Source organism: Fukomys damarensis, unplaced genomic scaffold (assembly GCF_012274545.1).
Source record: "Fukomys damarensis isolate Sample0158 unplaced genomic scaffold, DMR_v1.0_HiC HiC_scaffold_25, whole genome shotgun sequence".
Lineage (NCBI taxonomy): Eukaryota > Metazoa > Chordata > Mammalia > Rodentia > Bathyergidae > Fukomys > Fukomys damarensis.
Genome location: NW_022900937.1, coordinates 7532082 through 7546653, shown reverse-complemented (window position 1 = coordinate 7546653; position 14572 = coordinate 7532082). Strand labels below are relative to the sequence as shown.

General features: G+C 46.4%; 1 protein-coding gene across 1 annotated transcript in view; it reads right to left on the bottom strand.

The window, feature by feature from the left end:
* Window positions 1-278: 278 nt before the first annotated feature.
* Window positions 279-14572, bottom strand: part of Slc39a8 (solute carrier family 39 member 8) — a 42478-nt gene continuing 28184 nt past the window's right edge. Inside the window, exons 6-8 of the mRNA XM_010641590.2 lie at window positions 5017-5224; window positions 4714-4898; window positions 279-1531 (exon numbers count right to left, since the gene is read on the bottom strand). Of these exons, the coding sequence (XP_010639892.1) occupies window positions 1382-1531; window positions 4714-4898; window positions 5017-5224 (543 nt within the window). The 3' untranslated portion in view covers window positions 279-1381. The remainder of the gene's footprint in view (window positions 1532-4713; window positions 4899-5016; window positions 5225-14572) is intronic.

Below are 14572 nucleotides of genomic sequence, written 5' to 3'. Positions count from 1 at the left end.
TACACATTAAGTGAATAACAAATAGACAGGACATGCTTTCACGCTTGTTTACTATTGGAGAAACAATATTTCTTTCAAATAGTAAAGTATAAAGTGAAATATACATCAACATATGTGTTACGTGTTCCTCGAATTTGCTTTGCTGCTGCATGAGAACGTTTTGTAGTCTGTGGGGAAATGTAATTTCTGAGGTCATGGACGGCTTTTATTGGTCGTTTTCCTCGCTGTCATCTTTCTTTATGTGACTTGGGAGTGTGAATTGAGGTTAGGGTGTTTAATTTTGGACTCATTTTCTATTATCTGGGTAAACAGGCTCCACCTTCCAGAAAGAGTAGAAAGATAGCCCAGGGGTGCTGAATCTTTTCCCCAAAGTTTACCACATGCAGAAAGGTAGATTGGTCCCAGGAGACGCCTTCTCTGAACATCCCTCGGTCCCCACAGGAACTGTGTGCTCCCTGCTCCTTTGGTCCTTACCACTCAGCAGCCCAGCTGTTGTTTGCACTTATTAAAATATTCTCTGCCAATAATTACGTTCACCTTCAAAAGTAAATCACTTAAAATTACATTCAGTTTCTTCCTCCAAGCCAACATATTCTTCCCCGTCACAGAGCAGATCCCAGTCCCCGAAAGTGGCCTCTCTCCCACTCCTCACTGTGCCAAGGTGGACCCACTGCAGGCTGGGGGCCTGTACCCTGGCAGCACTAGCCTTTGCTGGAGTCTGGTGGGGCCGACTTACAGGTGACCCTGTGAGCCCAAACCTAAAGGGCTACCGAGTCTTTATTGATTCCTTAGTTTGAATTATTTTGGAAGGCTTCTAACACAGTGTTACAGGTTCCTGATGGACATCTAAATCAGAACCCAGGCTGTGCACCATCTTTCTTCCTTGGGTTCACAGGCGCCATGGAATCATTTATATCTGTGTTGTGTTTTGCTTCTCTTCCACATTGTTTTTGTACCTGCTCTTGAAGCACTAGAACAAATTAACTGAAAGAAAACCACTGAAACCGCTTGAAACTGACCTTACTGAGTTTTAAAGCCGCGAATAACCTATCTTGAATTTCCCCTGGGGTCTCGATGTCAACATGACTATAAAATGCATGTGTCTGGCTTCCTGGCGATATCCTAACATGAATGAGACGTGGGAAACTGGGCATTTCCCAGAAACCTCATACCCCAGGCATTTCAGACCGGAACTCAACACCTTTCAAAACATTTTAACAACAAATAACAGTCACTTTCACGGATCTGAAGCCAATAATCAGTTTTCTTGACCTACACTTAAAATCGTAAGCATCTTCTAACTAAGTAAGCCTAAAAATCCCTCTGGAGATGTTTTCGCTTGTGAAATGCCTTCACTCAGGACCGGGCTGCCCACGGCCCGTCACTCCAGCTCGATGTCCCCCGCGTACAAGGTGATGAGCAGGATGGCCGCGAATCCCGTCAGCATCCCTGCGTTCTGGATCAGGAAGAAGGTGAAATCTGTCTTCCTCCCTGTCACCTTCTCCCTCAGCATGTCGTTCATCTCGGGGAACTGGAACAAGATGCATTGTTAGACAACTCTCGCCATCTGGTGGCAAAACACAAAACAGACACTGCCAACCGCCGTCGGGGAGAGGGCCGTTGACTTCAGGTGTTCGAATGCTGACAAGCTGAGACACCCAGCACTTTCAAGGGACTGAAGGGGTGCACGTGGCTCACGCCCACCCCCCCAGCAGGATGGGTGGAGCCCAGTCTAACCTGTGTGTGTGTGTGTGCGTGTGTGTGTTCCATCCATACCATCCTTTCAGTATCCCAGCACCCAGCCTCGCTCCTTCCTCAGTATCCACACCTCAGCCTGAACTCACTACAACCTCAGCCTGGACTCTTCTGCTCCCAGGTCTTCAGGAGACCAGACCCTTCAGATCTCACCTTGAATCTCACCTTCCTGAAACATTTCCCTTTAGCCCTTCCCAACTCAGGCTAGATTTTCTTGGTATCCCCTCATCGCAGAAGCTGCTCTTCCTTTTCATAGCATTTTAGAACCGTTTGTAATTCTCAGGTCTGCACGATGTCTGTGCCTCACATTTCATCCCTGCCAGACTGCAGAGACCGGAATGAGGGAATCACCCTAGGTCCTCAGTGCCTGACCGGACTTCAAGCCTGAAACAACTCTACATTTAATTTCTTTTTCTTCAATTTGTTTTCTTCTTCTTGCTCTACCATCACAAAAATCATAAGGTTTTAAAATAAATTGTGCATTATTCTAGGGTCAATGACTATAATATCATTACAGTGAAAAGACCTGAAACTCTAGGCTTTTCATCTAAAACCTGCCCTCTCTCAGACATGGGTACTGACCAGGCTACAGAGGAGCCAAGGACACACTGACCTCACAAGGCATGTTGCAAAGTGATTGGCTACGTACGTCAGGCACCTTCAAGGTGTCAAGGGTCCAGCTGACCCACGAGCCTGGCTTAAGAAAATTCCTGCCAGAGTTTCTCTGGTATGAAAAACTATAATAGTACAGAAGATCCTAATGATATAATGACAATGTGAAATAGGAAGAAAAGGGCTAAAGGTGTGAGGAAAGTGGGAAGGGTAGGAGAAAGGTAATAAGGGAAAAGAAAAAAATATGAGAAAATGAAACAATGGAAATAGAGTGTTTGTAAATGGGGAGGGAAGGAGGGGGTGAAGGGAGGGCAGGGACAAGGGGAAAAATGAGAACCAAGACCTGTCATGTAAAGGTACACGATCCCAATGATGAATGTAACTGTACTGCATACCTAAAATGTACCAATAAACTCAGTGAGGAAAAAAAAAATTCCTGCCAGGATAAAGTGGGCAGGGCCATGAAACCACGCAGGAAGAAGCACCGTAGGTGTACACAGCATCCTTTGTGAGCACTGTTTCCTTAAACTGAACAGCTCCGATGGGCTCTGCTCTATCAGAAAAAGGAGAAGTGGCCAGCTGGAGAGAATCCAGTGTGAGGCCTGGATTTGGTGAAGTCGTAGCTCAAAGCTGTGGTGCTTCAGGAGAGGAAGTCCTAGGTGTTCAGCAACCTGCGCAGAGCAGGGCACAGAACTAGACAGTCACATCTTGAGCTACTTTCTACTTCTTCTTTTCCTTCTTCAGTTCTTTGGCCCATTTCCTTTTGCTACTACCTTCGTCATCCTGTTATGACTCAATGTTGCAGTCTTTTTTTTTTTTTTGCTTATCATAAATGAATTTTGGCTTTAATTTTATTTATCTTTTTAATTAGTGCTGGCCAATTCAATATTGACATCTTTTTTTTTAAGTGTCTACTAATCTTTAAACATAGGAGTATTTTTCAGCTCAAACTTGGAGAAATTTAAGATGATCTTGTTCTAAAGGATTTGTAATCTGGCTGCTGGTGGTGGTGGTGGTGTTTTGTTGTTGTTGTTGTTGTTGTTGTCATCGGGGATCAAACTCAGGACGTTGCACTTGTGAGGCAGGCAGTGGAATCACTGAGGTAAATCCCTGGCCCTATGAAGGGTTTGTAACTCCTGGCTCATTTTTTTTTCATTTTAAAACAAATAATATCGATATTTTAAAATATAGTTTGTGAAAGCTACAAATTTTTAAAAATTGAATTATTAAATTATATGTTTAATATCTTCAGTTCTAAGTGAGAAAGTAATGTTGTTTGATTTTCAGACAGTAGCATATTTTTACTTTCTACAAAGCTGTCCGTGACCTACTCACAAACACACAGGCCATTTCCCTCTGGAACACACTCGCTCACGTGGGCACACACACATACACACACACATATACAGACATTAATAAAGACACACATGCTACAGAGACAGACATGCAAATGCTTACTGAACCTAACAAGAACTGTCAAATGTTAATCTTACCAACTTTAGTGGGCTAGCCTTAGAGTAATCCAAAAGGCTTTCACTGTTTATAGCCTTGAAATAACAAAATGCTATGTACTCTAACAAGTCCAGATGTGACGCTTGCACAAAAGAGAGGGAACAAGTTCTACAGTGGGCGCCTGACTTATGAACTCAATTCTTTCCCCAGGGCAGTTGTAATTCAAGTTGGTCAATGTTGGCTCAGGCTCCTCTCCACAGCCTTCAAAGTCTCTCCTCTACACAGGCAGATCTCGGTGTCCTTAGAGAGACACTGGCCAGGATTTCTCAGTTAACCCTGCATGGGGCAGGATGCTACAGAACCCTGTAAGGGCTCAGTCTGTATCTGAGACCATCTGGAAGTACAGGTAGCAGGCATTCGGGTCACAACTCAAGACTTTGTTCATAAGTTAGAACTAAAACTCCGGGGCCGGGGATTTAGGTCAGTGGCACCATGCCTGTTTCGCAAGTGCAAAGTCCTGAGTTTGATACCCAGTATCACAAAAAAAAAAAAAAATCTAGTCATAACCCAAGTTGTTCATATGTCAGGCTGGTTGTAACACAAGGGTCCACTGTGTAAAGACAGACTATGATAGAAAACAAGTCTCACTTTCCAGAGGCACCATGAGCCTAGGAAAACATCCCTGCTTCAGCAAAAGCAAATCATTTCACCTTCTAGCAATGAGATCACATTTTTTTTAAAGTCAAGAAGACCCACTGTAGACTCACAGAGTGCTGGGCTCAAGGAGATTGGGCTGACGCAGGACTGTCCAAGTCTCAAGGCAAGGCCCACACATGGGGAAGTAGCTTGCCTAAGTTTTTAACTAAGACAAAACAAAATGCCTCCATGTCTTACCATATCCGCCAGGGAAATGTAGAGGAACATGCCCCCAGCCAGCGCAAATATGATGTTCGGGGCAAAATTGTTGCCCACCAGGATGCCAAAAGCCAGCCCCACGTAGCAGGAGCAGGCGGAGAGGAAGTTGAACAGCAAGGCCTGCCGCGTGCTCATGCCCGCGTTCAGCAGGATCACGAAATCCCCTGGAAGAAGGAATCGCCACGAGTCGGGTTTGTCCTCCGGAGGGGATGAGGCCAGAGATGGTCAGCCCCGCCCCACAGGCTCGGGGTGTGCACGGGGTCCCCTGAGAGCCGCTCCTACCTAGCTCATGGGGAAACTCCTCACACAAGATGGCTATGGACGTGCTGAGGCCCTGCAGGAGCGACAGTGTGCACGACGCCCCGATGGCCAGGCCGTCGATGAAGTTGTGGAGGGCATCGCAGAGCGTGATCATCCAGGCGATTGTGCCGATTTCCGACAGCTTGGGCCCTTTCAGGCAGCCACTCGCACTGGACTCCCGTTTGCTCTCCTGGAGAACAGCAGAAAAGCGAGCAACACGTGACCCACATTTCCTGGGCTAGGGTGAGGGTGAGGGTGAGCGTGAGGGGTACAGAGAAGCAGGAGATGGCCCGTGTCTGAGAGACAAACTCTCCCGCTGAAAGTCTTTCATGGGTACGGGAAGCCCTGCTAATACATAACAGAGAAAGCAAAAGTCAGGGTAGGGCAAAGGCACACCTTGATCAAGCCACTTAGACACATTTCACCTCAGTCACCCCCAAAACCAAACCTTTTCTCAGATACAAACAAATTCTTAGACCCACCTTCCTGCCATGTAACACAGAAGAATTTGACTTATGCACATACATTAAAGAAAGAGATCCAAAGAGTACATTTAAAGTTTTCTCCATCTTGCGATTAAAATGTGAAAGCCACAATCAAAGCAGGCTGACATCAAGGAACACTTATTCCAACTCCTCCTCTGGCCCTGTGTGACTCTAAACAAATCATCACAGTCAGTTTCTTCAACTGTGAAAGAAAAGAAGGCAACTTGCTCCCCGGCAGCTACAGCGCTCCCGCCCCATCCTCAGCACCGGGTCCTCACCACCTCTACATTGCCTTCTCTGCACAAACGCCACAAAGTGCTTGGAACAGGCTTGCCTTGACATTAGCACCTCTTTCCACTTTGAAATCATAGTCAAAAGAGAAAATCCTCTGACAGACCCTTTGTGGGAATTTCAAGTTCCATAAATAGACAGAATTGTACCAAATCAAATGCTACATGCCAGCTAAAGCATTTGCCAGAAGTTTGCAGGGAAGGGCTATGACACACGAATTCATTTTTAAGTAGGCAAGCAGTTTGTAATTAACTGGAGAACATTTCATTCCTAATCAACATGTTTACCGAGCACCCACAGGGCGGCCCAGGGCCTGTCTTTAAGATCCGTATCCACGCCGGAGAACCGAGACATCAGGCTTATGGCTGGCGTTCCTAAAAAGTGCCGCATACAGCCAACCGAAAGGTGCTTCCTCCAGGTTAACATTACAGGTGTTTACGTTTACCTGCTCTAACCTTGCTCAAAACTGAGGGGCCCACACTTCGAGGACTGACTTTAGATCCTGTAACACATCTTTCTACTTTCGCAGGTGGCAAGTCTGCGCCTTGAGGGGTTTTGTCTACAATTTTTCTTTTTTTTAATAGTATATGTTTTCTGTTTGCAGATGCGGCCCGAATCACTTGGGGTCAATGTGTCCTTTAACACAGAAGAATAGGGCCAAGGTGGTCATCATCATTGGCACCGTTGTCGCTGTTGTTGTTGCAGTTGTGGGGGACACAGTAACAGCGAGGCGTAAGTACTGCCCAGGGGGTAAGCTCTGCTCTGAGTACTTCAGGTTCATTTAGAGCAGGTCTATGAGGTGAGAGCAACTGGTATTGTTCTAGCCAATTTAGAGCTGAAAAATTAAAGCACAGAAAGGCAGTGAATTTACTCAGTGATACAAGGGAGATAAGTGGGCTTTAAGGTAACAATGTTTTATACTCCAGACTTATGGGGGTCCTTATTTTTAACAGGGTCTGCACCGGGGAAAATTCTTCTCCTCTAAAAAACTCTTCCAAATACTCAAAGCAGTGCTATCATGAGTCTCTGATCTCCTGTATTTTCCAAGGTACATCTCAGCTGCATAAAGACTTCGATCCTTTACATGCAGTCTTTGCTCTCACCGGCTGTGTCTTAAACATCAGCATAGTAAGTGGCTCTGATCGGTATGGGACCAGGAGGTGGCCAAGGTGACAGGTGGCAGAAGCCAATGACCACAGAAGGAGGAATGAGATGTTGTGGGCAAAGCTGTGGAGAAAGGGACCTGGGCTTCATGTAGATCGAGTGGCCAAAGTACCCCAAAGACCATATGGATTAAGAGACTGTTTCCACCTTCTAACTTGGCTTAGGAAATCACATACAATATTTACAATTTCCTCATTTACTTGTAGGGGGAAGTTTGCAAAGCCAAATCGACCACCTCATGTCATGTAGTCTACAAACAAACACCCCGAATGCTGCAAAAGACATTAAATTAATGCATCAGGCATAGCATCCACCTGATCTCTAAATTGAGGTTGCACTGAGTTTTTAGCTATGCCCCATATAAATTCCATGAGCTTAGGTCCAAAATCGTGCTGTTGAGAAGGTTAAAGTCGTATATTATTATAGTTTTGGAAAAGGATATAAAAGGAACCAAGATATGTCATGTGCATGTACCAACTCCCCCAATGACTGTAATAATTATGTACTGTAAACCTGTACTCATAAAAATGTTTTTAAAATGAAACAAACCAAACTAGGGAAACATTTGCAAAAAGTCACAATTCACCTGGAACTAAGTCAATGAGCAAAACAAACCTGCTAAATTCAAGTGCCTTTCATTAACTCAGTGAGTACCTTACTCTCCTTCCTGTTCTTTTTTATCGCTGCTTGCTGCTATGCTTTGGGCTTGTGAGTTCCCGTTTTGATTTTTCTATAAACCTGCGGCTATCCCCTCCTCGGCCACGAGGGGGCAGATGCGCCCAGAGCGAAGGTAAGGCTGTCCTCCAAAGCTGAGCACTAAGCGGTCCCAGCTACCAGAAAGCTCTGCAAAAACTGGATGGGCACAGAAACTTGTCAAATGGAAAAGACAAAAAATTCTAACACGGTGCGTGAGTTTGGGTGTGATGATGTTCTCGAAATCTCGCCACTAAAGCTGGAGGAGAGCCAGGAGATTCATTAGCCAGAAAGCAAAACCCACTGTAAGCAGCGTCATTGCTGACTTCCTAAGTTCTAATGAATCAGAGTTGACTGGGTCTTGGAGGAAACAAATCCAAAGGGTGTGAAATGAAATCTTACACACATGGCTCCTCGCATTTACAAAGTACGTCCACCGCGAGCTTCCTCATTGTCTCTTAACTTCACAGCATCCTCGCGAGAGCATCTTCAGAGATGCTGGACCACTTCATCCTCCACTGGGCGTCTATCTTACAGGAGGCAGAAACCATGGCCCCATGGTCAGGATGTCAAGGAGGCCCCAGCCCTGTGGAGTTCACAGTCCAGAGTGGGGCATGAAATGAAAGGGCAGGCCTGTGACACATAGCACAACACTGCCCTCTTCTGAGATGACACTCCATCCCTCTCTAACCTCTGTCCAGGGCTCTCCTGACTGGCCACCTTGGTCTACCCATTTCCTGGTCCCCACTTAAGGCTGATCCCAGGGAGCCTCAGCTGAGGTAGGGAAAACAGGCATCCCATCCTTTGGGCCGAATGTGGCCACAGGTACAGGTCGTAGCCCCCATCTGCTCAAGTCCCAGTAAGTGCTTCCTCTCCCACCCAATCCTCTGCATCATGAGACGCTGGTGCATGGCTCACCATGGTTCTCTTCCTCCCCAAACCTTGCACTTCATGCAAACCCTGCTGCAAGAGTCCTGACTTCAGGATGCCGTCTTCTTCCCACCTGGACTCAGTTGGTGCAGCCACTGGCACTGAGTGCCTGCAATTAGATGCTTCAGTTGGGGCTTTCCTAAGTCCAGAGCACTGAGGAAAGGGAATTTCATTACACTCTGCGATCCATCCTGCCTCGGGTTCCCAGAGCCCACCCGATGATGGGCAGGGGGAGCGTGGCTGTCAGAGATGGGCCCAGGAGCCTCCAGGCAGCCCTGATCTGAGGAGACCATGCTGAAATTGCATCCTCGATTGTCTTCTCTCAGGAGCAGCTCCTGGTTTTGTCACAGTCCGTGCAGACATGGATCCAGCCCGAGGAGCACTGAGTGAGGTGGCACTGTGCCCACGGTGGATGGGTACTCTCCACTAGCAGACCCTGAAACTAACGTTCGTGCTGTTTCCACCAGATGTCTAGGGACAGCTCCACCCCGGCCTGGATGCAGCGTGACCATGACAGCAGGTGATCCAGAGCCTCACGGTGTCTACTCCTGATGCTTACTCTTTTTCCCTCCAGCACTAAAGTTATGTGGTAACTTCACAAAGCCATTTAATCGTGCACAGACATCTAAGCGTGCTCTCCTGACTAAGCAAGCTTACTCACAAGAGCCTAACATACAGAGCTCATGGGAAATCCTCTGAGGGAGCAGAGCTTCGAGTGGAACGTCTGACTTCTCACTACCTGCGGAAGAAATGCCTGGGGTTCAGAGCAACATTCATTCAGGGCAGGCCAGACTTTCAAATGACAAAGTCAGAAAACTAGGAGCAAAGATACGAGGTACCTGGCGAGTGCTTAAACTTAACAGAAGTTATTACAATAAAAGGCACATTTTTCCCCTCACTTCAACCACACTTGTCCTATCTCTCACCACTTCCTGCAGCAGCTCTGGAGTCCTCTTTACTGAGAGTCTTCAGTCTCACTGTCCTGGCCGCCTCCATATCCTACATCGAGTCAGGGTCATTTTTATTTGGGGTAAGAGCCAAAAGTTGCACAGTGCCAGATCTGGTGACCAAGGTGTCTGAGGACCTGGTGCCATGCTTTCACAAGCTGCCTGTCCAGCGGAGGACACTGGGTAGCAGCACTCACCACATTTTCTATCAAGTCTCACAAAGACATTCATTTGTAAAGAAGGATGGGATAAGTATGTTTGGAATGAAAGACAGAGCTTTGAGGAAGGCGGCGATGCACCTTTTACCATAATAAACCATTTAAATTTAAGCGTTCGCCATATATTTTGACCACTCCTCTTATTTGGAAAGCTATATAAGGAGAGACCTCTTTTAACAGTCATAACAATGTGAAGTTAATTCTGTTCCACTAAATCTCATGAGAGGCTCTGGTATTATAAGTAGCCCGGCTAATGGAGTGAACAAGAGACCTGATTCAAAGGCTCCCCCGTGTCTCCCAGTCGCCACTGGATCCGTGCTTAGCAGGCCGACATCGCCAAGGCCACAGCGGAGGGGAGGAGCTCTTCTGGGCCTCTCTTTCTCCTCCCTGCCAAGGCCACCAGGTCTTCCAGCCTAACGGAGGCCCAACCTGCCACAGCCAGCGCCAGTGCTGAGCCAAGAGGCCCAGCTGATGGGACCACCCCCCACTGCAGGGGATCCTTCCGACTGGCAGGGATGGGCACTGGTGGCACTTCTGTCCCCACTGCAGCTCTTCTGCAGGTGCCATCGCTCCTGGTCTCCCAGTGTGCCTGGTAGACGGGCAAGGGCTCCTGTGACAGACACCTCCAAAGCCACTGCCTGCCCTTCCCCCCGGTTCTGTGCACACCTGTCACAGGGCTCCCAGGCCCCTAGCTTCCAGCAAGTTCCATACAGAAAGTTTGAGCCCAAAAGTGCAGGAAGGAGGAGACGGAAGTGAGGGTGTTCACTCCTTGGACTCTCCCTGAGGAGCGACAAACCTGGCTGTGTACACACTAAAGATCGCTGCTTTGTTGGCAGTGGCTTCCTGAAGACTGGGATCCTGCAGGTGCTAGAGAGCTGTGAGGTGCCAACAGTGCCTGCTGTTCCCAGCTCGGCTACCACAGCCACCATCACCACTACCCCCATTCACTTGCTCCCTGCCAGGGTCTGCGCAGCTCCCTCTGATACAAATGCTCATCCTCCGACACAGTTTTCACAGCCTCCATCCATGCTCTTAAATATATTTTAACGGAAAAGTAGCAAATAGGGCTAAATAGACATGCATGTGCTCTTAAAAGGCAAAGCCGCTCTAAATTGTAGAATTTTGATGGACTTTGCCGTTATGACTCGATTTTCTAATGATTTCTGTGTTTATATTTTACAGCCAGGGTTCCCTGGCCCTTCCCATGGATTTGAAATATTGGTCTCAGCTCACTGTAGCCAAAGTAAAACTTCCTAAGGAAAGGAGAAATTAATTTTATCTTTAATGCCTATAACCAAATGCAACTCAAATGCATTAAACTGGCAACCATTAGGAAATCTGCAAAACCATTTCCAAACTTGCTTTGCTAATGAACATAGCCATTACCAAGGAAATAACAACTTCCAGAAACCTTGGAAATGGTTTCCCTGCCGATCCTTCTGTGGAATGAGAGGAAATGTTGTTTTAGTCTTTAGAAGTTGAAATAATTGTCTTTCATTTTCAGTTTGCAATTGTAGTATTTTGCTGCCACGAAAAGAAATAATAATTTAGGAGAAACCTGAGGGCTTTCCAAGAAAGCTGCAACTATTTTGCCAGTGGAATTTAAGTACACACTAGCTAAATGTTTGCAGCTGTCCTAATGGTCTTCTTCACCACTCTACAGGTGTCCTACTGTTGCTGCAGATAAGAAATGACATGGGCCAGGGATTTAGTTCAGTGGCACCATGTCTGCCTCGAAAGCACAAGGTCCTAAGTTCAATCTCCAGTGCCAATAAAAAGAAATGACACCCAGCAGTAATGCTCTGCACATCCCAGAAACAGGGCATCACTTCTAACAAAAAGCTGTTTAATGGTCTCCTGGTTCATGCAACTTGAGACTTTGGGTGACACTGGAAATCGGTGATGTCTTCACGTGAGCTGGAAAGCATGGATAGGATGTGGAAAGTCCCGCCTCCAAGCAGAAGAGCAGCTCCATGCTCAGTGCCCAGGATACTGAGGGTGCAGACGGGAAGCAGGAACTGGGGGTACGTGGGTGTGGACTGAGCTACACTCCCAGGAAGAGCTGACACACAGGCGCCACACCCCAGGTCACACAGGTGACGGACAACCTCTCCCTGTGATTTCTGGGGGCAGAGTCGATCAGAGGGCGAGATGGGTAAGGAAATTAGGGCGGAGAGCAGTGTGGGGACAGGCTGGCTGCCACCAGGAAAAGCGAGCACCCCGACACATTTCCTAAAAAGTAATTTGGGAACCATCGTCTCTTTTAGACCTAGAGATGGAAGGGGGAGGAGGGGAGGAGATGGAAAGGGAAATAAGAAAGAATCAAGATATGTTCTGTGTTTGTACCTGCTCCCTAAGATGAATGCAAACCCTGGGTAGTGAAGACATGTACTAATAATAAAATTTAAAAAAAAAGACTGATGAGCGGCGAACGCAGCAATGCTGCCTTGGGAGAGCTCTCCCTGGAGCCTCCCAGCATCACAGCATGGCAGCTTCACTGAGCCTGGGCTGTTCTGAGCGTCTGTCTTAAAACCAAGCACTTGCCCCCCTGAGGCTTGCTGCAGGCTCTTTCCTCAGCCATCACGCTGTGCCCCGATCTTCTCAAGGATTCCTCCCTCTTACAATTCATGCTTCCGCTTACAAGTGCTCTCTTTCGAGTCATCTCTGCCTCCCCAAAGCAGCGTGATGGCCCAGACAGGACACTGCTCATTCTCATTCTGCGCATGCTGCTGGGCTACGTCCACCGGGCCGGGACAGGAAAGCCTTCCTCTGTGCTCTCTCCCGGCCCCGGCAGGTGATGGGCGGGAAGCGCGGCAGGTGAACGAAGGAGCGCATGATTGACGGGTGAGTGACTGGCACCGCCTTCCCGTGCCTTCGCACAGCTTCACTGATTCAAAGCACAAGCTGACGTCGCTCGGAATGAGCCATGTCACCACAAAGGCGGCCTGATGTATCTCGGAGGCTTGATTTAAGATCATGTTTTGTTTGTTTGTTTTCATGTAAAAGTTGCATGACTCTGGAATTTTGGCCAAAGTCAACAGCAGTATAAAACAACAGAGAAACTATGGATAAATTCCACAAAAATGATGTCCCCTCTCAGTCAAGAATTCTTGTGCTTCTGCTTCTCAAATGCAAAACGATCTCTAGATGTGGGTGTTCTTTTTCAGGCCTAGGAAACTATGAATGATGATGGGTGCCCTTCTTTGGTTTTTCCAAAACGTGTTTTATAAACCAGGAGTGGAAGAGGATAAACTAGAAAGCATCAAATCAGAGCCCCAAGCCTTTTCTGAACCTTACAAGGTGATTGTTCTGTTATTACTCCTTTCTCTGCTATTAATGTTTCCAACTTTTATCCACCTTCACCGGGCAGCTATCAAGGTTTGATAAACCATGTCATAAAGCTCTCAAAAAGGACCTGAGTTTGATCCCCAGTACCAAAAGAAAAACAAACAAAAAATAAAGCTCTCATATTCCTAAGTAGAAGGAGACTCAGGAAAATGAAGTGGTTTTTTTGTCTGTTTGTTTGTTTGTTTTACTTTATCTCCAGATGACTGCTAACAGAAACAGTGATATCCCAACAACCTCAAAAAGACATTGGTTTCTCTTTCTCCTGATTAGAGCTCAAAACTTAGAGTACTCCAGAGTAAATTGACCATCAATATGCATGGTGAGCAAATTGAAAGGCCAGAGAAAATCACCACTTATTGAAATAAATGAGGAGCCATTAATTTAATTGGCTCAGAAAGGGACTGAAATTCCCTATCTGAAAAAGCAGGCCTCAACTAAAAGCAAACTTTAGCACCCAGTCAATGAAAGATGACTCTAAACTGAAGGTGCATTTATCAAGAGTGAGCACCTAAACCAGTCTTCAAATACACTCCACTGTTTCATCCACTAATACCATCAGTGGAGCATTCAGTGACCATGGAAGGAACATACGTGATCTGAACATTTGCCTCACATGGCACTGGAAGGACTGGGCTATACAGACAGATGAATACCTACGGGTGAACAGGTTTGGGTGTGCGCGAGGGAGAAAGAGACAGACAGACAGTCCACTAAGACTCCACTGTGAAACAGTGATGTCAACCCAAAAAGCACTTTGGCCAGGACTGCCCTTCATCTGCAGGCTGCTCTGACCCTGTGATCTTTCTAAGTTGGGATCCTTGTTTTGAACATATAGAATCAATATAATAGGGAACAATAGAATGTAGAACTAATTCTGCCTCCCCAGTTGCCGCTTCATGGGAAAAGGATTTCATTCACAGAAACCATGAGCCCCCACTGCTTCAGCAAGCTGTGCTGGGTAAGAGCTACTCACCAGATCTCGGCTTCATGTTCCCGAACTGCACAGCGCAGCATGTAAAGAACAGAACACAAAATACACATTTTTAAAAGTACATACAGCAAAAACCAAAGAACAGGTGCGTGCTTTGGCAAATCTAGTAATTGTAAAATGGATACCTTCATAACCTTCGTGATGCAGTATTTTTTTTTTTAGAAAGGCCTTGAAAAGCTGCCATGTACATACATACTCCTGCCCCAGCTGGTGTGGAACTAGGCTTTCTGCACAGTGGAATTCATGCACAGGGTTCCATTTCTGGAACACCCAGAACACACGGAACAAAATCGAGTTTTTTTCTCTTCAAATTCTTGTTCCTTACATTTTTCTTCATGCAAAAATTCAACAAATTGCAATCTTCAGCATAAATAGGTCAAGCAACTTTTTCCTACATCTAGAATAATTTACTTGACCCTCTTTTTTTTTTTTTTTTTTTTTTTTTTTTTTTTTTTTTTGGTACTGGACATC